The 25,471-nt window shown below is 49.1% G+C and overlaps 1 protein-coding gene across 8 annotated transcripts in view; it reads left to right on the top strand.

The window, feature by feature from the left end:
- LOC142571514 (AT-rich interactive domain-containing protein 3C-like) overlaps nt 1–25,471 on the top strand; it is a 253,855-nt gene that overhangs the window by 203,763 nt on the left and 24,621 nt on the right. For all 8 annotated transcript variants that reach the window (XM_075679937.1, XM_075679934.1, XM_075679935.1 and 5 more), the window contains one exon: nt 18,645–18,828. In XM_075679937.1, the coding sequence (XP_075536052.1) occupies nt 18,645–18,828 (184 nt within the window). The remainder of the gene's footprint in view (nt 1–18,644; nt 18,829–25,471) is intronic.

Here is a 25,471-nt window from a genome sequence, read left to right as displayed (position 1 = left end):
CGCCGCTTGTGCAGCGCGAACTACCTATTGCCGCTAGCCTATGTGGGCGCAATGGGTGAGCAAAGGTCATGTAGGGCGAGTTCACGTCCACCCGCACGAAACATGCGGTAAATCTGATGATTCTCATAATGTGGCCACACCTGGGTCACGTGCTGCGTTGCATTCTTGAACAAATTTACGCAATTTGTGTCTGATCTTGTCTCCCAACAATAATCATCTACCTTGCACGCATTTTCTTTCTGTAACGCTGATGTCTCGGTAATTTCACCGCACGAACAGCATGCGCGGGTCAGCTTGACGCAGCGTTCTCGACATGAAAGTAGCGAGCACAGAGCAAGTGCAGCTAGTGTACGGAAAGCTGGTGGCGATTATCGTTGGGGGACGAGATAATCTCCGAAGGGTGTATAAAAGGTTTTCCGCTGCAGCCGTGTATGTCTAGGTAGGTTTTACTGAGGGTCTTAGACCGAGAGGCTGGAAGAAATACGCTTTCGGCAATCCCAGTTCACTTTTTCTGCAAGAAGAAAGCGTCTTGTTTGCAATGTGTGCACCGTGAGCCCCAAGTTCAAGCTATATTATCCGCAGAATATTGCAGTATTCAAGTGAATTTAATTCTCTAGGCGTGAAACTGGTTTTTGTGTGACAACGTGTACACCGCGGTGCTCGTCTGCTGTCCAACTAACACGTTCTTAACTTCAGCTTTTACATCTGCTTCATTTCCTTTACTGATATTTTTTTTATGAATCCTGGTGTCAGTACCAAGTCCACGTTCAGTCCGCCGGTGTTTCACCTTGCAAACCCTTTTCTTGTAACGAAGACAGCTTTCCGTATTCTATACCACGTGAACTAGGCGTCTAACCCGGCCCCTGTTCTGTTTCAGTAATTCAAGTCTTCCAATCTTTTTGCAAGCTTTCAAGCTTTTCTGTCAGCTCGACCTACGTATAGAACTGACTACGAAATCCTTTCCGTGTATCCACGCATGTAGCGAGCGTGCAGAACACTTGTATCCTTCGAAAACCTTGTACGGCGCTTGCTACAAGTGACCGCCGTCTGCCACTCTGTCAGCTTCTTCTGACGGGCAGCCTAAGCGAGCTGCGACGTGCCATCCGTACATGCACAGTTCCTGTTTGTGTCGCCGCGCATGCCCGTATCGCTTACAGCAGGACTAGTACGGCGCGTGGAAACCATTCCTGCGCCATGGATGGACTCTGGCCGCGGGGCGTCTGCATGTTGACGAGCAGCTGAACGTGAACGTAGGCGTACATGGAGGGGAAGAAAGTGAGACGTGAAAGTGTGTGCCGTTTGCGAAGGGGAGTGCGGATTAGAAGCGTGTGCCGTTGTCTCTTGGTTCCTGGGGTCAGCAGTCTCGGATGGCGCCTCTGTGCGCAGAGCGCCTATGGGGCGAACGTCGACAAATGACTCGTACTATCGCCGAGCTCTGTTTGCTGCTCGACAAGGCCCGGAATTCTTGCGGTCTCCGGCGAGAAAGAACATGCAGCGCCCAAGCTGAGGCAGGCACTGGAGGTGGAAGGAGGGCGATATGAAGAACGGGCCTAGTTTTTGAGCGTTTGTAAACTTGAGATAAACGGCAGTGCATACGTGAGAGCCTCTTCGACGAGCACTCTGCTGTCTGCGTTCCTGGTGGATATTCAGGGGAGCACTGCAGCTTTCTGCCTGGTTGTTAGGGGTGTTGGTAGCCGCTGTGAGCGGCGCCAACGGCAGTCATGTCGGCAGTCTCGGATGCCTTACGTGCACCTATGAGTGCTCTTTTTCGTCCTCGTGATGTGTCCGATTAAAAACACGGTAATATAATCGTTAGTGGGCAAAAGAACTGCCGGTTTTATTTCATGCGCAAACCCAATTCACTTCTCTGTGCGCGCTTGTTTCAGAGCTATAACACCATAAAGAGCGTCTACTGTAATGTCTCCTGTGCGATTTCTTCGCGACAAATATTACGAGCCGCCTTTCGCCATTTTACTGCCCCTCTTCCTACGGCATCTATGGCCTTCTCATACGCTTTCTCGTGCATACTGTATAATTCCACGACGCGAATGACAGAGAGGAGAAAGAGTAAAGGACAAAGGGGAGGGTTTCAAGGCGAGACGTTGCCGGTACTTTCAAACAACCAATATATATATATATATATATATATATATATATATATATATATATATATATATATATATATATATACACCCACATACACACAGTTCGATATGTTCCGATCTGTGCTAAGGCGTCAGGGTTTTATGGCTTCAGCGGCGCAACCTACGTGCGATATCATCTAGTGCGTGCCGCGGTTGTACGCCGTATCCGCGATCGTCCATGATCGACCAGCGCGTGCGTTCATACGCTACACGCGCGCACGATCCTGTTTGCTTCTCGGCGCGCCCGAGGCGTGAGGAAGGCATCACACGCAGACCATTCTCGAAAACGTGCGCGCGCGTATTCGCTACGAAGGCCGGGCGCTCGTGATTCCCAGCGGTCCTGCTTCGCCCCTCGGGAGCATAAGACCGGCGCAATGTTCTTCCACCGAACACTCCATTTCCGCGCAGTATGGCGTCGACGACGCGCGCGTGGCGTATCGTCCGCTCTCAAATCTGGCGTCTCCCATGCACACGGTAAAGACATCTAGCGTTCGATGCATCTCTCCAGTGCAGGCGGCGACCGTTAGGCAGGTCCATTCCGTCGTTCGTACTGGTTGCAGAACAAAGCGCATGTGTGTGGAGAAGTGATGACGTGGGATGGGCCTGGCGTGTGCCCCGGATCTTGTGATCGTATCGCAGAGTTCGAGGAGCCACAATGCCCCGCTGCTGTTGTCTTTGCACTCTGTGCGTACGTACGAATGCGGACGCGCGAGCGTGCAGGCATGGCGAAGAGTGTTTCCCTGCGTTTGTTTTTAAGCAGACGGCGCCTCGAGTGCGGCGAGTAAAATATTCGTTGTCTTAGAGCTGCGCAAGATGTGAATGGCACGTTGTTAGCAATGGAACGTGAGCGACGCACAGGCCGCGAACAACAAAGGCCACGGTTGTGTTTAATTCCGTGCGTCACGCTGAGAAAAGAGGGGTAAGGGGGGGGGCGACTCTGTTGTCTTTGCGCATGCGGTAATTCCACGGCTACTTCGTGTGCTGAGCGCTTTGTTCGCAGTATACAAACAAGTGAAATACTTTATAGCCGACGTTTTGCTTCATGCATGATGATTTCCGCATTCATCATGACTGCGTTGGGCCCACATTAGCTACCCCGTTCTTACGCAGCGCCCGTGTACGCGTTCTCCGTTAGCCGCGGCGCACATTCGGGTCTGCAGCCTCGTCTTGTCTGGGGTAATAAAAGTAAACAAAAAGGTCAACTTACTGCAGCTGTCAACACCCGAAGGCCGTACAAAATGCTGTTAGTACTTGACAAATCTGCGGCATCGGTGCTTCTCAAGATATGCCCTCAAGGGTCGTCTTGTAGTTCAAGGGCGTCTGCAGGGACCATTCCAAAGACGCGGCACTTGCGAGTACCGTTTGCGGAAGGAGCGACCGAGGCGGTCGCCGATGCTATTGCACCTCAGGCGCTTCTGTTGAGCTCATCCTTACAGAGTGCTCTGAATTTGACCAGCATCGAGAGACAATTCGGTGTCGACTTGGCATCTAAGATAGGCATCGCTCATCAGCAAAGAAAAATGCTCAGAATCCTGGTCCTGTCCCTATATATAAAAAGAGGTTGTGAAAGTCGTGCTTGATGTTGGGCAGTGACCTGATTAATTTATTGTGCGTAGTTTTGAACAATGTGTGATATGTATTTTTGCGCTATCCCAATTCAGCATTATTATCGTTTTCTTGTGGCAGATGCATTTTGTGTGATTTCGTGGGATGTTGTTCATCCAAACTTGCCACCATAACTTCTTGGCACTATAGTGACATTTTGTGCACTTTGCTGTGACCTAAAGTATGTCAACGTAATCATAGGCTGCTCGTTATTGTCAAAGGTCATGCTCACATGGCATATCTATTAGCAACATTGTGTGATTTTATTTGTACATAGAGACAATTTCTTCCTTACCGAAGCAATTATGAAAGATTGTTTCGGTTGATTGAATTTGTGCCTACCTGCAATTTTGTGTAGTGCTTGTTTTTGCCAGTCAAAGGTAAACGAAAGCTTGTGGCGAGTTGGTTGATATTTATTATGACGGCAGCGCAAGGGCGAAAAAGAGGCGCAAAGAAAAGGAGGCACTAAGGACAAAGCCCCCTGAATTTTTTTTAATTTTAGCTACGGTTTTGGGATAACAGGCCATCAACAACAAATTTAATTTCCATCTTGTCTCCCTCGCATTGTCTATCGATGGAGCTGGAGGTAAGATGCAGTGTCGGATATCTTTTCGGCACAACAGTTACGTATTTAGTAGTTCGTAAAAACTGCGGACCCTCCCGCGAAGCTAGTGACCGCTGTTTCCGGCGGCGGAGATTCTACGCGTTCGTCCTTTTATAACGAACTACATACAACAGCACTGTCGTAGAGAACGGCACCGAGGACGCTGGAAGCGCCCCCGCGTACCAGCGGCGCAAGGATGCCAAGAGGGAAGCAGCCGGCGGCCGTCGAACCCCGCGATTCCCACGTGCCGCCGCGCGACCGCGCATCGCCGACGACGCATTAGCGGCGCGAATCGGTCGCGCGCGACGCTCGTATCTCACCCACTCCCGGGCGGCATCGACGAACGCTGCGGCGAGGCGTTTGTGTCGGAAAAAGGAGAGCGAGGAGAAGAATCCGGCGAATGCGTCTCCATCTGGGACCGGCCGCAGCCGCGCGCGTATATTCATCAGACCCCCCGCTCCACCTTGCGACTGCTCTTTCGTAAGTATCTGATGAGCGGCGCGGTCGCAGCGAGAGAGCCGGGCGCTAATTCCCCGCTCATGGAGGCAAAACCTACAGTGCATGCAGGGGAAAAGGGCTGCGCTCTTCTTTCATTTGTTCGATGGCGGTGGTGCACGCCGCGATTACAGTGAACTTCTCGCGCCGACGCAGAGAAGAGGCACAAGACGTGTCGCTGCTGCGGTCCGCCGCGGTAGCGCCAACTTTTTTTCCTTTCCCCTCGCCGCCGGCAGAGGCCGTTCGCCCGCGCTGTCCCCATCGAAAAGCCGTCGGTGCAGAGCGCCCTCGGCGTCCGATGATTTCATCTGTCGCCGCCGCTGTCCGACGGCAGATTTCCTAATGACCGCTATAAATTGGCGGCGGGGACGTGGCGCACTCGCATCGCCCCCCTCGATAGCTTTGCTTTTCCGTCGCACCGCGGTCAGTGCTTTCGCGTTGATCCCCGTTTTGCTTCTGCGTTCTGTCCTCCGGCGTCTCCTCGCCGCGCACGCTTGGTGGTACGTGCGCGCGGCTCCCAGCGGCACTGCTCGCCTCGATGCGCCACACATTTCTTCCGAGATCCTCGCGCCCGATGTCTGCATTTGTATCAATTCGCGATGACAGACAAATGGAACTGAGCTTTCTTCCTCTACGGCGCTGTTGTACGTGTCGCCAGCCGGGTGGCCCTGTCTGGGTTTTCAGCTTGATGGGCGGATTAGAAAAGCATGAGCTATCTCTTGCAGTAGTTACCTTTCACAGGGTGCCGACGATTCAGGCTTGCTTGGCGATTGTGGCTATTCCGAAGCCGGCTTGTTTGTCCGCATACAGAAGGCAGGTTGGTAACACCGCAATTTTAGCGTGAATAATGCATAAAAAATGTAAGCAAGGACACAGAAACAGCAAAAAAACAAAATGGGCGAAGTGACGTCGATGTCGGCTGTCATTCTCAAAGGCTTATTATGGGTTCTTGTGAAATTACAAACTGTGGATCATGAAAGTCGTTCCAAGTCATCCATTCGAGTGGCATTATGCTAAGGTTTTGATTTTTGTGAAGTCTGCTAGGATGACCTTTTCTTGTTCACTCCGCAGTGTCTCCGTGGATATGTATAGCTGTCGTCACAACCGCAATGCTCTCGTCTGCGTCGACAAAGGGTTTCCTTTTATTTTGACCGCCGCCAACCTTTCCTCGATCTGGCTGGGAAAGAATGTGCGCATCGCAAATTTTACGTTCTGCGATGGAGCGGTTCGATTTGAGGCATCTTCCCAAGGAATCGCTCGTTCGTTGACTCTCCCAGGTATGCGCGACTGCGCCGTTCCGATCAGACAAGATTCGTGCGTACAGGAGATTCCGCGAGGAGGCTGGCTACTTCTACCCTAACTCGGGGCTCCTAATGTATACAGATTGTGCGGCCCAACTCGCGCCGCTGGATGCCAATTTTTACTAGTCAAGACATCACGTTAGGAGCGCTTACCGTGGGTGGTTCTTAGTGTTGAATGCTTGGGAGAGGGGGAAGGGCAAGTTAGCTTATTGATTCATTCCTTCTGAATGGGGTATACAGCGCAAGCAAAACAGAGGGGAAATATATATATATATATATATATATATATATATATATATATATATATATATATATATATATATATATAGAGAGAGAGAGAGAGAGAGAGAGAGAGGCGCTGTGTGTTCCATTTTAGCATTGGTTATTGTTTCTATCGCGCATTATACCGCGTTCGAGACAGGCGGGAGGAATGAAGTGGGGATGGCGGTAAAAAAAAAAAAAAGAAGGAAAGATTCAGTAGCGTTTTGCGCTAAATGACAAAACGCGTTAGCATTACGTCGCACCTCTTAGAGATCCCGGATCCATTCACCACCACACTGCAGTGTCGTTCAGGAGCTCACGCGACACACGTCCTGCCTCCTCCAGGAGCATATATATATATATATATATATATATATATATATATATATCACAATTAACGCGCTCACACTTTTTTGCCACTTTGACCACATGCTCTATTCTATAGACTCTCAGCCAAACAACGACGGTGAGCCCTGCCACAAAAGCCTCTCTTGTTGCCCCCACTCGGGAGTTGCTTATTCCTTGTGGCCCTCTTGTCGATTTCCTGGCCTGCGAAGAAACTCTGCAGTCGAGGAATGTGCCACCGGAGAGCTAGGCTCGACGAGCGCCATCTTCGCTCACATTCCGCAGCTTGCGCCCGAGCAGCGGTGCGGGGAGGTGACATTGTAGCGAGGCGGCACCCGCACGCCTGTCCACTGAGCCCGGGTGACAAATGGGCAGCGAGGATCCAAATTTGTCACCTCCGAGCCCACGGCGCTGCCTGTCGTGTGCCTCGTTGGGTTCTTCTTCGCGTGGGTCCTCTGGCGAGCGACGAATGTCGTAATATAACGGCGGCTCTTGCGCGCTCGTCCCTCCGTTTTGCAAGAACTGAAGTCGCGCTCCGTCGAGGGCGGGCAGGTACGCGCTTGCTTAACGAGATGTGCCGAGGTATCCTTAGGGCGAGGAAGACATCAATTGTCGCCGTGCTGTCTCACCCCCTGCCTCACGCCGTCTCGCGTGCGTCATTCGTCTGCATCGAAGGCGACGCTAGGAGGCACGCAGCCTGGCTGCAGCGTGTTCTATGTGGGCAGATGCCTGCGGGGCCGCCCGTTGCCTGTCGCCAAGACACTTCGATCCTTGCAGATGCCGTCCGGTTTACTGTTGTGGCGCCGCGAGGAATACAGAAACGACGCAAGACAACAAACATGAAGAGGTTCTGCAAGTAATGATGAAACATCTAGAGTAGGAACCGTATTGACAACTTCGAGTTGATATCGCACGATGCAACTTTGATTGCTTTAATAAAGCATCTTCGGCGTCTCTTCTCGCACGTGGCTGTACTGATTTCCTTCATCCGCATGTTCAAACCAACGTGCTCTGAACAAAGCGCATTCGGATGACAGGCGACTTTGTCCAATAATGCTAGTAAGCTTTCTTCTAGCTGCTCTCACCACCTCTTCCTGGCAGAATATTGTTTCCAGCGCTTTCACCGGGGATTATAAGGGTCAGCGAAGTGGCTTATCTCGTTTTTTTTTCTCATACCAAACGTTGCGGTCTCAGAGAGAGCGTGCTTCCTCAAGGCGAGTTGGTGACCAGCTGTCGACCCCGCGGGATATGCCACCGTGGCATATCCGTGGATATGCCACCCTACTGTGGCAGGATGCACGTCATAGCTGGCGTTCTTAACCTGATCTGATTGCGATTTGCCCTCCGGCAAGTGAATCTTCAGCCGCATCGTGTGCAAAGCCATGAACGCTGGACAGCACCGACTGGCAGCGATTTAAGAAATACGAGAGGTGTTGCTCAGCTTCGTGGCCTTCGCAAGGCAGGCAGGCGTCATCCGACGCGTCTAGGCCTCAGAGAGGCTTAGTCGGCCAGATATACCCGTTTTCCAATCTCTCCTGTCCCAGTAGTTAGGACAAAGCGCCATCCTATTTGACGTTCAGGCATCCGTTCATTAATTCTTGATCGGTGCAGCCGATGGCGTAGAATAGACATCGCTAGGCGTAATCGTGTAGTGACCACCCTATCTAATAACTTAACGCATGCCACATAACCAATAAACTCATATGAGCATTTACTTCATATGTGATGTAATACCATATATAAAACATAAGTGTTCGTATGTGATTGTTGCATATGTGTCATATTTATTTGTTTATTTATTTATTGACAGGTCAATATCTGCAACATAGCTGTATTCACATTCACCACTTTCTCTTGCAGATATGGGGGCGAAATGCGAAAACACCCGTGTACTTAGATTTAGGTGCACGTTAAAGAACCCCAGGTGGTCAAAATTTCCGGAGTCCTCCACTACGGCGTGCCTCATAATCAGAAAGTGGTTTTGGCACGTAAAGCCCCATATTTTTTTTTGTCTTGCAGATAAAAAAAGAAAGAAAGAGAGATAGCGAAACGCCATTAGGCCATCTCGCGCTCTAAGCAGGTGGCCGCGTGTATGACGGCGTACTACACGTATACAAAGCGATGCCGCTTCGTGCATCTACGCTTCCCGTCGGCCCTAATGGGCGGCGAGACGTCGCGATATTGGCGTCCGCCGCCGAGGGGATTCTGCTGAAAAGGACGGCCCGGCCCTGCGGGTCTTCATCGCGAGCGGGGCTTCCGTGCGGGATGAGCGCCGCTGTCCCCATGCTGCTGGCCGCGGCTGCTGCGGCTGCGACCAAGTGGCTGCCCACGACTCTGTAGCCGGCTGCCCTCTCGCTACTGCTTGGGAAGCCCCTCGCGCAATATTGTATACGTGCCATGGCTGGCATGTGCATGCATCTATGCAGTATAACGGTGGGCTCGGGCCTTCTGCTCATTAGGGTTTGTGATTGCGTTTTTGTTTCTTTCGGCCAATTTCGATTTTCTTTCTTTCCTTCTTTCTTTCTTTTTCTTTTTTTAACACGGATAAAAGTACGGACGGTCTGGTCGGTTCCTATAATAGCAAAAAGTACGTGTATAGAATACGAAGAGAGCGAGACAGAGGGAAGGCTTAATGAGAGGAATAGCAGGGAAGTTGGCGCCAGTGGAGCATGTCTCTCTCGCCCTTGCTATGCTATATGTATATGAGTGTAAACAATATGAAGCCAAGGAAAGATCAGGGAAAATTGTTTTTGAACTGTGCAATATAATTATACATCGATATTTTATAAACTTTATATTTTTGTTAAAGAATAGGGAAGTGATAGTGGAAGAAAATACAGCTTCTTGTCGCTGGTGGAAAAGCTGCGGAGATTGCTCAGTGGCTATGGTGTTGGGCTGCTGAGCACGAGATCGCGTGATCGAATCCCGGCCGTGGCGGCCGCATTTCGATGGGGGCGAAATGCGAAAACAACCGTATACTTAGATTTAGGTGCACGTTCAAAAACCCCAGGTGGTCGAAATTTCCGGGGTCCTCCACTACGGCGTGGCGTGCCTCATATTCAGAAAGTGGTTTTGGCACGTAAAACCCCATAATTTTTTGTCGCTGGTGAAAGTCGAACTCATAACCTCCACATGATCTATGCAGTGCACTGCCAATTACACTACAAAGATGACGCTTCTCCATTCATCGTCGTGCTTGGGTGAAGTTGAGACCTAGCCCAAGTGCTAGATGGGACACTTTTTGGGAAACTCAATTTTGATGCTAGCGTATTTCGTGGCACATTTTAAGGACGAGTATTTCATAAGTAGTGATAGCCCTAGTATTTTGGCTAAGCAGACATGACTTTACCACTTGACTTTAGTTTCACAATTGCAGCATATGCCCTAATGTCATATTTCTTTTACTTAAAAGTACCTTACAGACACAGTAGACATATCAAAGTAACGTAATTAAATGAATTCTAGTGAATTAGCACTTTTCAGGTAATAATACAAGGTATCATTAATTTTTCTTGAGGCTAGCGTTCGTCTGTATGCACGTAGCCTAGCTGCGAAAACGACAAAGGCTTAGATATAGCAACTTCGTTTAACTAGCCCACATTGGAAGAAGAAAAAAAACACAATGTAAATCAACTTTCTTTTAAAATGTTTTTGATATCCCAAAAACATTTGTTTGTTCTCAATATCCGCTTTGAGGTTGACAAAGTCCATTCTTTGATAGCCTATGTTCCCGCACATTTGTCGTTCAATAAACTGCTCTGCTTGTTTTCGGATCAATTCGAAATCTTACCACCGTTTTGAAACCATGCATATCTCGCTGTTCTGACGGACGGTTCACACACACTGTTGCGTGCATCACTTTTTGAAGGAAGGATCATATATGTCTCACTTCCAACATGCGCCTTCCATGGCTACATGTCCACGACAGCGTTTTCCAGGAGGAGGAAGAGGAGATTTTAGTGGAGAGAAGGGAGGAGAGGCCAGTCTCGAGATCTGGCCTGCTACTCTTCCTTTCTTTATACAATACTGCTGGCCGCCTTTTGCTCACTGGGGTAAAGGGAATGGGGACATACAGAGAAATGGAGACGTAGATGGCAGGTGACTATGCTATAGTACAATGAGCAGCGATGTACTGCATTTTGACCAATACGCGAATAAGCACTATATGCGCACTACGCCGAATGTGACAGTGGCTGGTAGCCTACTGCAGTGAATTTCGTGAACTGAAACTCTTTTGTGCATATCTTCTGTACTTAATACTGTGAAGCATGATCACTTTTGGGCATACTCGTGGAGCTAATGCTCAGTAATGATGCTTGAGAGTCGTTCAGGATAAACCGGTTGGGTGGGTGCAGTTGTGAACTTATATATATATATATATATATATATATATATATATATATATATATATATATATATACATACATATATTTGTTTGCTCGTTTAAGCCGGCCCAACTTTCATGTGTATACTGTTTGACTAAGCGATAAGGAGTAGTATCACTATCGATGATGCCAAACTTCACAAAACAACAACAACAATAATAATATCTTGATCCAAGTGATATGCCACCTTTGACAGTGCACTGGTAACATATAACGAAAGTTTCAGCAAACACTTTCAAATTTTTTTAAAGACTGCCTGTGGCAGACAGCACAATTTCAGTTCATGAGCTGGTCTACTCGAAGAGGCGGGCATTACTTGCACAAGAAAATGGAATGCATGATCGACTAATTACAGAAATGCACTAATGAAGTTTTTAACTAATTGCCTTGTGACCCACATTGCAATTTACAAATTCTAGCCGTGGAGTTCGCAAGGCGGATCCACATGGAATGAATTCTCAGGACGGCACCAGTTTCGAGATGTTAATTCCCGAACTTTGCAGAGAAATGCAATGGTGTTCCAGTTACTTTCTTAAACCGTCGATTTATGCATTCAAGCACTAAAGTAACTGGAACGCCAATGCATTTCTCCGCAAAGTTCGGGAATTGCAAACTAATTAATACTTATTATTTAAAAGCTTAATTAGTGAATTTTCATTAATTATTCGATTATGCACTTCAGTTTTTTTTTTTTTTTACAAGTACTGTCCGCCTCTTCGAGCGCATGAACTAGCTCATGAACTAGACTTGCGCTATCTACCACAGGCAATATAAAAAAAAAAATTGAAAGTGTTCGCTGAAACACCACGTATTTTCCTGCGTTCTCGCGCACTGGCATAAATAAAGTGACGCAGTGATCTTGTGGCCCATTGGAGCAGGCGTTCTGTTCTGTGCGTCTCACAATGGCGGCCTCGTTCAGGAATGTTTTCCAGGGTCGCAAGGTCGGCTTGTCGTTGCGTCATTGCCGTGTCCTTTTTGTCGCCGCCGCTAAAAGATGCGCTACCGCCAATCTCCGCTCTGGCTGTAACCCCTCAACGGGGACGGCGTCCGGCCCAGTGCGTGCAAGTTCCGGAGGACGCAGCGCCCCGAGCCGCTTTGCCTCCCGTGTCGCCCGACCTCCTTGTTTTTCGAAGCTCGCCGCGCGAACGGCCGCGCGAGCGCTGATGCACGTGGCAGGGGGAATTAAAAAAACAGGCCAGCTTGGAAGCCGCGTGTTTGTTCCTTTGGCGCCTGACGGCGTCATTTTACGATCGCCGTTAGCGGGCGGCCGAGCACGGCGCGCGTTTTTATAGTGCAGGCCACGTGACTTTTCACGTCGGGTGGGCGTGGTGCGGACCGTATAACTCCTTGCGCGCGCGGCCGAGCTTGCCGACTGTGTGGGTGTGGGGGGGGGGGGGGGGGGGGCGGTATTTCAAATGCGGCGAGGACGAGTCGTCCAGAACGAAAAGAAAAGGCGAGAGAGAGAGAGAGAGAGAGAGAGAGAGAGAGAGAGAGAGAGAGAGAGAGAGCAGCAAAGCGAGATAAAAGGGGCGAAATGGCTCGGTTGACGTGATTACCGCGGGAGAAGGCCGTGTAATAGGTTTATTCGGCAAACGGGCCCATCACACGCGGGTCTTCGTACGTCTTTCGCGGCGAGGTGAAAGGTCTGTCCGATATATATAAAAGAACGGCACGCGTCAATGCATTTCGAGCGCTTTAATTGCTCGTCTCTGGTGTTGTTGCAGCGCCTGCAAACCTAACTGTTGGGGGCTTCGTTAGCACCAAAGAACGCGCTCTCGTGTAGGAAAAACATACGCCTCTTACGCCTTGTACAATCGGAAATGGTTTTCACTGCAGTGACAGAATCCCGTATTCCTGTTCTCTTTAAAGTAATAGATTAAGGGAACAGTCTCAATCGGAGGGAACAGGACTGTACGGCTTCAAATTGCAGCTGTCTGATCAGCAAAACCGCTAACAGCGTCTTAATATCCAGTTTATTGCTTTTTTTTTTATCCTGGCCACCTTCGCGTTATGTTGGACAAGCTCGAAACTGGTGCGGTCTCAAGCTTTATACCAGGTGGATATACATATATCTGTATATACCCACCTTGGGTGCTTAGTGGCTATGTTGTTGGGCTGCTAAGCACGAGGTCGCGTGATCGAATCCCGACCACGACTGCCGCATTTCGATGGGGGCGAAATGCGAAAACACCCATGTGCTTAGATTTAGGTGCACGTAAAAGAACCCCAGGTGGTTCAAATTTCCGGAGGCCCCACGGCGGCGTGCCTCATAATCAGAAAGAGGTTTTGGTACGTAAAACCCCATAATTTTTTTTAGGTGGATATATGCCTCAAGCACTGACCAGCCGCAATACCGGAAATATTATTCAGCAAATCTTGCTGAGTGTTTAGCTAATCCGTGATTATCAGTGATGTATAACGGACGAAGGAAGGAGACACGAGACAACCACGTAGTTGTCTCGTGTCTCCTTCCTTCGTCCGTTGTTTTATTTGGCGCCTTCGTTGTAATCATGCAGTGATGTATAGGCACGTCGGCCGCCGCTTGTAATACACGTTACTGAAAAAGAAAGAAAAAATGTCTAGAAGGTGTTATCTTCGCAGCACTGTCTTAAAATTTTTTCAGCTCTTTTCGCTTGGAACAAGAAACGTAACACCCACCGTTTCCGCCAGTATTCGTACACACGGAACTGAACAGAGTCGCACAGTTATTCAGAGTTCTTTGATGCAGTCAAAATGAAAGCACATCTACATTACGGAGGCTGAGCGTTGCCCAGGTCACGTTGGGTTGCCTGCTAAGATGGCGGAATAAAAGCGCCTTTCTGTTGACTGGCCTCCCGCTGTCGCCTCGCTAAGAAATGCGCACGAGCCTGGGAAGAACGTCCTGCCCAGCAACGGTCATCTGAGAGCTCCAGCATCAGTGCACTTTGCGCGTAGGATTTTACACCGAAGAATAAGCGTGCATCTTGGCGGTCATAAAGCACGCCATTATGCGGGAAGTTTGGCTTCGGCATTATTCTCTCTTTATTCATACGCGGGCACCACTGCGTGTACCGCAGCGCGTGATCGACCGCCGCGGCGACCTATACCTGCCGGACGGCTCGTCTTGTGTGGGCCGCTGCTAGTCTTTTCGAGGCGCCTTCATCTGCGCGTTCGCTCTGGTGCGCTGCGTGTCGCTTTTCTGGCCGCATCATCCCCCGCCCCCCATATTCGACGGCACAGGTTATATCGAGCGCTGCTTATTTTGTCCTCATCGCTGTCCGATTTTTGAAACTCTGTGTGGCGGTGCCTTCTTGGCTGCTGGACCCTTCAATAGGTCGCCGAATGCATTCAGTCGAACTCGCATTTCACGTTCCCAGTGAGACCTCCTTTCTTAACTTTTTTTTTTCTTCTTCTTCTTCTTGCTGTTGCGACGTATAGCAGCCTGCAACCGCACTATGATGATTCCTTTGATGGTCGGACACCGATTCTCCCTCCTCTGATGTCCACCAGCTTCTTGCCGTTCTTCACTCCTCTTTCATCTCCTTCTTCTCAAAACGAAGTAGCAGAAAATAAGAAAGCCAGTAAAAGAAGGCGGGACGGGGCCCCACGACACTGTGATCCCTCTCTCAGGATAGCCCCCCGCCGTTATAATATCGGCCGTGCGTTCCTTGATTATGATGACGAGCGCTGTCGCAAGCGCCCGGGACGCGTCCTCTGCCTCTGCCGGCATGCCCCCTTTCACTTCTCTCCCCTTGCATCCTCGCCCCTGCTCCAGGCATCGTCCATCGCGACATCGTGGCTTCCGTTGGGCGGTGTGATGACCGACAACTCGTACCGGCTGCCTTTCCTGCATTTCTTGAGCGCTTCTGCACCCCCTTTGATCTTCGTCCATCTCTTCCCACCGATTCCTTTTGCCACGCAAGCGGGCCTCGCCACGTGATCGCGCGCTTCCAGTGTCGGCTACCGCGATCGGCCGTGCCTCCGTGCCGCACGCGAGCCATCGGCATCCGTCCGCGGAGACAACTCTGACGGCGCCTCTCGCGTTCGCTGCGGGCTCTTGCTTGCATTACACGTATACCTGCCCCTCGCGGCGCGAAGGGAGCGTGTCGCCTTCGTCGTCGTGCGACTGTTTCTCTTGCAGGTGGCGGTTTGCGTCGCGATGAGGAGAGCTCCGTGCGTGAGGCACCGCAACCCCCCTCCCCCCACTCTTTCCTTTCTTACTCCTGATTCAGAGTATCCTCGCAGCCGCGCTTCTGGTTCTTCTGCTCCTGGTGCAGGCTTAAGTTATGGAAAAATCACACATGCTGGATTTTGATCCCTGCGGCGCGGCTCGACACCGCTCGTTCGATAGCCGTCCGTACGCGTACCGTCACTTTTTCTTTTCTTTTTTTTTTTAGTCGTTGCTCGCGTTCGTCGTCTCCCTGTCCCGGACATATTTCCATTCCTGACCCCGCGGGGCATCGCCGTTTTGTCCGAAAGATTGAAAAGGCCTCTCTTCTGCGGAGACGTGGCTAAGTTATTCGTGACGGGCCTTTGGCCACGCGGTCCTTCTCGTGTGTGCGCGGCGCTCCTGCAGCTATACATGCGATATCCCCCCTTTCTCTCATACGCCTTTCACGGTAGCCGCATTGCTTCTGTGTCGTCGTCATCCGCTACGCTCGGCTTGATTGCGGCCTGCCAGACGCCCACTTTTGAGCCGAATCGAGATTTTTCTTGACTCCGCCAGTAGAAAAGAAGCTTTTCTCTGGCTTCTTTTCTACCTAAAGCAGCCGGAGCTAAAACCGGTGGTGGCTTTCCTGGTGATGCAGTCTTCACTATGCTCGCTTTCGTTTTTTCTGCTGCTTGGGCACTGTAACCGCAGTGCACAAATAGCATTTGTGTTTATTCTTGCTTTTGATCGCCGATTTGCCATTGCAGAAACTGACCTGACCGGCCTCTGATGGCCGTGACGTATGTCGACGGCTTGCTCTTATAGTAGTAGTATTTCGTAATGGTGCGCATATGTATAGTATATACTTAACCATTTCTCGATTGAAAGAGGTAACCTGTTTGAAACCGACTGAAAAGGGTTACCTGTAATGCGCTTCGGGCGGCGAGTCACATTGGTACCGATGTCGAGGAAACGTGGGTGTGACTCTGCCACTGCATTCAAATCAAAAAAATAACGCTACGTGGGCTGGCCACATGTCTATGCCGCTTATCACCACGTTGTCACGGTGCGTTCTAAATTCCAGCGGGCACTGGGTTGAATCCGCTCCTCCTTCTAATTTACATTAACGATTTTTCCACTAATATTTTCTCAAGGATAGGTAGCTTGAGCAACAGATTTCGTCCTTTCTTTTTATTCCTCGCCTTTCGTTTGAAGCTTTTCGAGTCAAATCACGATAGGTGCGCGCTTATGCGCACGAACCGCTTTCTTCTTGCGCATTCTACAGGTTTACGCTTTCCGTTGCAGGGCGTTGTATAGTCGCTTTATCGAATTTTCAAACCACGGGCACTTCTTCGTAAAGCTCGATGGTCCGCAGAGTTCCGCGAGGGAACCGCGGAAGTTCTCAGGCACGCGGCGCTGTAGCTTTTCTGGAATGTCTCACGCGGTCGCGGGACGCCTGGCATCAACTCCTGCCTACGTGTTCCCGTTCTTCCCACGGCGAGCCGACATCGCTGCACCCCGTTCCGCTTTGGCGGTGAGCGTGTGATGGCACCGGCTCGGCGCTGCTACCGGGGTGCAGGAGATGGCCGTTTGGGCCGCACTACCTTGGGCCATTTCTGTGCAGCGAAAGCAAAGACACTCGCAGCCGTTGTTCATGCGTTCAAAAGCGCTATAGGCATCCGAATGCGTAGTGACAGTGCTATGCTGCGCTCAACCATTAGCTGGATGGTCTCTACGAGGCTGTGTACGAGACGGTAAAGTCAGCGCGTGGTTCAGTTTCAAAAGAACTAATGACACGCGGGACACTGTTTGCCAGCCGAACGACGCCTTTGGTTTGCTCAGCACAGTATTAAAATGCTAGCTCAGAGCGAAACAAGTGTTTATCCGTCTTCTCATTGCTTGCGCTGTTCAGGATTCAGTGCATACGTCAACGCGTACTCGCCGCGTGTTATGCGTTGCAACTCTTGCCACTAGCCGCGTCATCGCTTGCATGTATACATGGCAGGCGCGACAAGCGCAATCAAGGTGTCACCTCCTGTCACGAGCGGCGTCACTAGATACTTTTGTACTGACTGCGAGGCAAAGCTCGCGTTTGAGGGTAGTGTACGCAGTTACTCCGCACCATGCTGGGCTGTCTTGAAATATAAAGTAGGATAAGTGGGTGAACCGCTGTGTAAGATTAAGCATGACACGCGGTTTGTTGAGCTACCTACATTGGAGACTGGGAACAGGGAGAGCACTACAGAATGTTAGGAAAGGGACAGGTCGCCAACGTTGGGTGTAGGTTTGCGGGAGCAAGGAAATACGCAGTACAGTCAAAGGCTCTCATGACATCGTGAAGATTCCGTCGCGGTTTGATGATGCACCTTGCTGGTGCTACTGGTATTGAAACAAAAAAGCCAACTAAAATCAATGCCTTTGCAAGAATTTGGAGGTTTGCGTGTCTTGCTTAATACAGGGACTTGTAATCACGTATGCGGTATAGAGCATTTTGAATTTCGATTATTTCTCTAGCAGGGCGAGTGGATTGAATCGTACTTGAACATTTATTAGATGGGATTTCGCTTGGATCTGTTTTTGGTAGCGGGTAGTAGAAACGAAGGTACTCGTAAGTTTCGCGATAGACCATGATTCTTTTTGACATTTATTTTCCAATGGACGACAGTTTCCAGGGCGAAGGACCACAGCGATGTGACTATAGTTAGATAGAAGGGAAATGGCATAGGATGAAAGCACAGCCGTCGATGGCAGAGTCGATCTTGCTTTGTATTTTCGACAAGATGCGATCGGGCACCGTATACGTTTCTTTACACATTTGCCTTGATTTCCGACATTTATAAGAACACGCGTACTAAATAGCGTATTAAGTGCCCAACATGTATTTGCATGTGCGCGTGAATCTTTCAGCGAAATAGAATTCATCCCACTAAATCGTCAACGGGAGGTTCAAGCACGCGCTCATATTAGCTGCCGTAGTCCAAATGAATCGACGAGGCAACGGCGCGGCGGAAAGGGAGAACTACTACACTCGCATACAAACGCCGAACCGTGAATATTTCATTATTTCTTATGCAAATAAAACAGAACTGAGCGCCGAGACAGAACTATGCGCACAATAATATTTTAACTGCGACTTCCGTTCCTCTCCTTCCAAAATGCGCCTCTAGCGTTTTCATGCGCACATTTGATGGGATTCCGGAGCGCTGTAGCACTGCTGTTTGTTATCGTGACCGTAAAGTGCAAGCCTCTTCTCACACGCACACAAATATGCACAGGAACGCTTTATACGTTCCTCTGAGCTCACCATATTGTTATCACAGCTTGAACTGCCTTTGTGTTATCTGCGTGTGGTTCAGTCGCTGTTCCTCTGTGCAGGAACGCCCGTTAACCGGATTCCGATCATGGCCAAGCAGGTACTGGACCTTTTCGAGCTGTACCGGCTGGTCGTGTCACGGGGCGGCCTCGTTGAGGTCATCAACAAGAAGATCTGGCGGGAAATCACTAAAGGGCTCAACCTGCCCTCGTCCATCACTTCGGCGGCGTTCACTCTGCGTACACAGTAAGTCTGCGGGTTCGATTCAGCTCTTTAACAAAAACGCCTTGGCGGTAATGGTTGCCTTCATATTTGAAGTTAGCCCTGCACGCCTGCGACTTGGGCCTTTTGTCAGCGCTGGCTGTGAAGCCCGGCGTAATCCATAAACGCAAGAAACGGACGTGTTGCTCTGTGTCCAAGGTGCAACGACTCGCATGTAGATGCTGATTCATGCAACGAGTTGCAACTCGGCTGCCCGAGCAGCTAGAGCATACCGCATTTGAGGTGACATATAAAGTCCGAGCACAACGCATGCCAATGGAGCATAAATGCAGTCAAATGCTGCATGAAAATTACGTAGTAATAGAATGGTCGTAAGCTGAGCTTGTTGGTACTACATGTCTGTGTGAATACTTGAAGCAGGAAGAAAAAAAAAACGAAAAAAAAACGGGACAATGTAACGCAGTGGGAGACAACGCGCTCATGTTGCGCACGCGCTGTCTAATATTAGGCTGTTTTAGTTGGGCGTCCGCAACCACCCACGTACGCAGCACGCGAGGTCGTGCGTACTTAACGAAGCACGTGCGCATGAAACGGCTACCGTTGTCCGGACGCATAAGTTGAGAAGGGGAATGCTGACTTGTACGCGCAGGAGCCGGTAGTGTGCTAATCAGCGCCGGCATATGCCAGCTTCTGAAACTGTCCCCAAGTGTTCACGTAGGTAGATCCTGGCAGGGGGCATTACCACGCATGTTATATCATCGCACGCGTAATCTGAAGACGGGGGATCGTTCTCCATCTGCGGCAAGTTGTTTTTTTTCGTCCACTTTCATTTCCATTAGTTTATCATTTATTTAATTCAATTAGTAAGTAAAAGTAATTTCCCCCATGTTGTCCTTCGTGTCCTTCATTGTTTGTTGGCTTCTTATGATATGATTAATAAAAATTGGGCCCTTCGGTTAACCCCTTTCTTCTCGTTCATTACATAACGAGGGTCTTGAATCCGGCAGCCTTGATGCCTTCAGGTAGCGTGCGTGCGTTTATTGACCAGTTGCCTTTACCCAAAAAGATCACGTACTTGTGACGCCAGTGGCAGAAAGGATGTTCCACATCCGCCGCTAGGGTTTGTGAGTGGTGGCGCTGGTTATGACTTCCAGTGTTCTAGTAGGAAACATAAATACCCAAGAAAGCTCTATCGGTAGAACATTGCACGCGTAATGTGAAGACGTGGGATCGTTGCCCACCTGCGGGAAGTTGCTTTTTCATCCACTTTCATTTCCATTAATTTATTTGTTTAATTCAATTAGAAAGCACAAGTAATTTCCCCATGTCCTTGGTGTCATTGCTGGCTTCGTAGGATATATATATATATATATATATATATATATATATATATATATATATATATATATATATATATATATATATATATATATATATATATATTTGTGTGTGTGTGTGTGTGTGTGTGTGTGTGTGTGTGTGTAACGTTACTATACCTAACGTTACTTCTTCGCGTTGCACCCGTTCGCTGGTATAAGCATTTCCTTGCAAGCATTCGAATGAATTCCCTTTAGCGACGCGACTTTGTCACGGAGGGTGAACGCAGCATAGCCACGTACGTACGTGTGCTGCTCGGCCAGTGAGAGCCACGGCTATAGCTTCGCTGGGTTTCTTCCCTGCACGAGCACTGTCGCGCAGCCCAGGGACAAGTGCCGCCGCGTGCACGGCTCTCTCGCCCTCGCATCGGACCACGCCCGTGGATCGGACGCATCGCCGGCGCAGGTTCTTTCCACCGTCCCATCGGCAGCACGTGGCATTAATGTGCGCGCCCCTTCTCCGGCGAAACGAAGCGCCAGAGCAGCTTAATTACGGCCGCCTTGCGGACGCTTGGCGCAGTCAAACAGACGCTTTGTATGCACAGAAAGCCCCGAATGAAGCTTCTGGCTGATCGGGGGTTGTATGAGAAGGGGAAAGAAATCGCCAGATATTTATGGACCCTCTAATAGAGCAGGAAGGGTGCTTGATGTAGCGCTAGCCAGGCCGCGATGTCTGCTCTGATAAGGCTCCCATTCGGGTATACGTACGCATATACGTCGCCGTGCCACGTCTGCTGCGGCTACTTTGATTGTAGTTTGTTTATTTCTGCCCTGAAAATAAACGGAGCGGCCGTTACCGCGGCGTATCTTCGTTCCTTCGGTGTCGCAATACCGCGTAGATCGCGTGCGTTTGGTTGTGCGTCAGCGCGCTTTGTTTATTACAGCCGTGTAACTCTGTCTACGCGGATCCAAGGGCTTTATTGCAAGTGAACGAACGGGGCAATTTGGCAGCGGCATCTCTACAGCGAGCGATACTAGAGGTTCGCGCGCACGATATACCGCAACTTTATTTCGAGGCATCGCCATTATGTTATAGGTCGGGACGTCGTCGAAAGCGGATGCGTATGTGGCGACATTGTGCCAACCTCAATTTGACGATGACTTGGAGGAGATTTGTCTCGCCTTGCATGTATGTGCTGTGCTCATCTCCCGACACGGAGAACCCCAGCGCCAACAAACGCGCTCAACAATGTTTGGAAGCTACGAATTTTGACATAATTACTCGTTCAGTCGCGCTGATTAATTTCCAGATTTACAAAGCACGCGCACACACACACACACACACACAAAAAAAAAAAAGAAATCTTGGTTTCTTTCTCAGGGGTTAAAGGACAGGTGGCAAGCATGCAATGTCCGGCATGCTTGTCCGTCTGACGGGGAATGCGTGGCAGCGGGGTTGGGGGTGAATTAGGGCGTGCCGGTGATGACGCTGTGAAGGCTACTGCTGTCGGGCGTATCCAGGTCGACTCCTCCTGGTCGTGAGACTCTTGAAAAAGTGATATTGTTCACTGTGTTATTGATGAGCCGTGAATTCTGTAATAGCATTTTCCAGGCATTGCTCTCTGTTTCCAGTTTCTTATGTGAAGTAATTTTCTGTTCATCATCTTCTCAGTGTTCGGCGAAGATATTGACATCTTTCTGGCGTTCGTTCAAATTCTTCGTTTTACCGACGCTGATATCGTTGGACGCTGAACCGCTCATGGAAAGTACATGCAACCACTGCAGAGTCGCCACCACCACACCCTTGTCCAGGCACATCTATAGGTTCTCATCTGCATTTCTTTACGGGAATCTGCATTCCTACTTGAAGACACTTCCATTAACAATGCTTTGCTAAACCTATTAACCATACCTCACTAATATTATTATCATTGTTGGTGAACAGCAGTGATCGAACAAGGCTTGCGACTGGAGCTAACGTTTAGACAAGGGCACAAGCTTTTGCAGGGCAAGTCCCCCTTGCCGAAACATTGTTGTGGGATGCGAAAAGTGGCGCATCGCATCCATGTTAAACGGTGGTAATGTGCTGGTAGGGCAAATCAGGTAACACGTGATTCGCCCTATTCACGAATCTCGTCTCACGCGGTGCACATAAACGCTGGCATATTGCACGGAGAGAGAGAGACGGTCGTCGTGGTGCTCACCACACGCACCAGTAGAACGCAAATAGCCGGAAACAGGAGCCAGTCTGTTTCGGATGAACAGGGATGCTATGCTTCACTTGTAAACGTGGTCCGTAAGTACTCGCTCGATGCGCTAAGAAATACGATATGCTACTGGCGCATTCGTGAAAACGCGATTCGGAATTCACAACCTTCGCAAGAGGTGCAGATCCTGCTTGGCTCGACATGACGGTGCTGCACAGGACGTAAACATGCGCGCAAAGTTTATATATATATATATATATATATATATATATATATATATATATATATATATATATATATATATATATATATATATATATATATATATATATAATATGAGGGCAGTAAATTGAGGCCGCGATTTGCATGCTCGCTCGCAATCTAAAGCGTTCTCGTGTTCTTTTTACACGAAAGAGAGGCCTGGTCCCGGATCCTTGCTTAGAACTGTGTGGACAACAAATTCCTGTCAACAAAGAGCACAAATTCCTAGGTATTATACTTGACGATAGACTCACTTTTTCCACACATCAAATATCTGAAAGAGAGATGTCTAAAAACAATGAACTTAATGAAACTTCTATCTAAGACTACGTGGGGCAGTGACAGAAAGTGTATAATGAATCTCTACAAGAGCCTAATACGGTCACGATTAGATTATGGCGCCGTAGTGTATAACTCTGCCGCCCCGAGCGCGCTAAAAATGCTGGGTCCTGTTCATCATCTAGGTATCCGCCTAGCCACTGGCGCTTTCAGAACAAGCCCGATCGAAAGCTTATATGCCGAATCGGATGAATGGCCGCTCCACTTGCAGAGATCATACATCAGCTTTACATATTTCCTTAAAGTGCACTCCAATCCTGAACACCCGTGTTTCAATACCGTTACCCATATGACGTGTGCTACACTTTTCCGCAATCGTCCATCTATAAGACAGCCTTTCTCGTTGCGTGTGAAGGAGCTTAGCGATGAAATGCATGTCCCACTCCTCGAGCATCGCTTAATCCACCTAACCAAGCTCTTACCTCCTTGGGAGTGGCAGGTGATATAATGTGACATATCCTCTACAAAAGTTACAAAGCACGCTCCTGCGGCCGAAATCCGAATGCATTTCCTAGAACTTCAGTACAAGCACTCCTGCGCAGAGTTCTACACAGACGCTTCGAAGTCAAATACCGGGGTATCCTATGCAGCCGTCGGCCCATCTTTTTCGGAATCCGATGTACTGCACCCGGAAACAAGTATCTTTACGGCCGAGGCCTACGCATTACTCTCTGCTGTGAAGCATATAAGAAAATCGAAACTTTTAAAAGCAGCGATCTATACAGACTCTCTAAGCGTCGTGAAGGCCTTAATGTCACTCAGCAAACATAAAAATATCGTATTTAATGAACTATATTCGGTCTTGTGTAAAGCGTACTCATCTAACCAGAATATCATAATATGCTGGATTCCTGGCCATAGGGGAATCGAAGGTAACGTTCTGGCAAACCAGATGGCTACGTCAATTGCACCCCCTGCTGGTAATAATACTGCTTTGGTGCCTCTCACAGATCTGAAACCTTACATACGGAAAAAATTGCGAAACCACTGGCAACGCATGTGGGACGCAGAAATAAATAATAAACTACACGTTACAAAGCCACAGTTAGGTTTCTGGCCCTCCCCAACAAAATCTCGGCGAACAGATGTCCTATTCTGTCGCCTCAGAATAGGACACACATTTGGGACCCATCAATTTCTACTTACTGGACGGGAACCTCCAACCTGTGGTAGATGCGGTGAGAGGCTGACCGTCCTCCATGTCCTCTTGGAGTGTCGGAAAGCCGAACCTGAAAGAAAGAAACATTTCCCATTTGCATGCCGTTCTTTCATCCCTTTACACCCGGCTATGTTTCGTGGTAAGGAACCGCTTTTTAATACCAAGGCAGTCCTCGACTTCTTAAAGTATGTAGTTCTACACGTTATAAGCCCATTAAATTCGCAGAGCATCCTCGCTCCAGAGGATGCCACTGCGATAACAGTTTTGTGTAGCACATGCCTCCAGGCCCTTGTTTTTCAAGGGCTCTAAGGAGGGAGTAGTGCTCTAGTATATCTTATAACCTTATATATTTTTACACATCGTATCATTCTTTTTAAATGCATCTTAATGTCCATAGTACACGTCATAAGTCATCGCCATAATCTTATTATACAGATTTTACGCGCTTTAGCGCGACCATTTTTAAGGCCCCTCTACAGCCACGTCACACCAACTTCATCGAACTCATGATTACGCTGCGAAGTCATTACCACGGACATGGCGCTCTTTGGCCATACTTGGCCCTTGCGCCATAAAACATCAAACATTCATTCATTCATTCATTCATTCATTCATTCATTCATTCATTCATTCATTCATTCATTCATTCATTCATTCAATCTAAAGCGCGCATGTAGTCGGCATACATATATTTCGACTACATTCATATACGCAGTTGCTAACGGCATGAATATCGCTAGGAATTGTGTGGCACGGCCATGAGCAACAGGCTGGTGATTCACTCATATCCTCAGTGCCGTTATATAGTGTAATTGTTATTTTAGTTTGGTTGTTTCTTTCTTATTATCCATCGCCCGCGGGCCGGCGATGGATAACGAACGATTTACGAAGCGCAAAAAAGGAAAATAAGTGGAATAGAATCTGCATCGGAATAGAATTACCCCGGCCCGACCCTTTCCCAACAGCTCTCTTTCTCTCTTCTTTGCATTTCATGGCGGCGTTCTGTTTTTTTCTCTCTATCAACGTGCTTGCGCGCTCAACGTCATTTCCTCGGTCATTTGTTTCTCTATAAAGCGCAAACAGGGTTTGACAGCTGCCCTTTATTTAATGGCCATCTTGTTATTTCATTCCGTTCCAGCGGCGGCGATTTTCTTTTTGGCTCGCCAGCAGAGATGGTTTCTCACGCTGGTGTGCTTTGCATTCGTTTCATGCCTGCGCAAGGTCTGCTCCGTGTTGCCGCGATGCGAGGAGCACTTAATTAAACAACGCCACCGGCCTCCTTGGCGAAACTTGTCATCGACTTTGCATCCCCCGCTAATCGACAACCGCCGTCACGTATGCCATGCCGGTTTTCAAGGGGGCTTGTCCAGCAGACACGGGCTGTC

Source organism: Dermacentor variabilis, chromosome 2 (genome assembly GCF_050947875.1).
Source record: "Dermacentor variabilis isolate Ectoservices chromosome 2, ASM5094787v1, whole genome shotgun sequence".
Classification (NCBI taxonomy): Eukaryota; Metazoa; Arthropoda; class Arachnida; order Ixodida; family Ixodidae; genus Dermacentor; species Dermacentor variabilis.
This window is presented reverse-complemented; position numbering and strand designations above follow the sequence as displayed.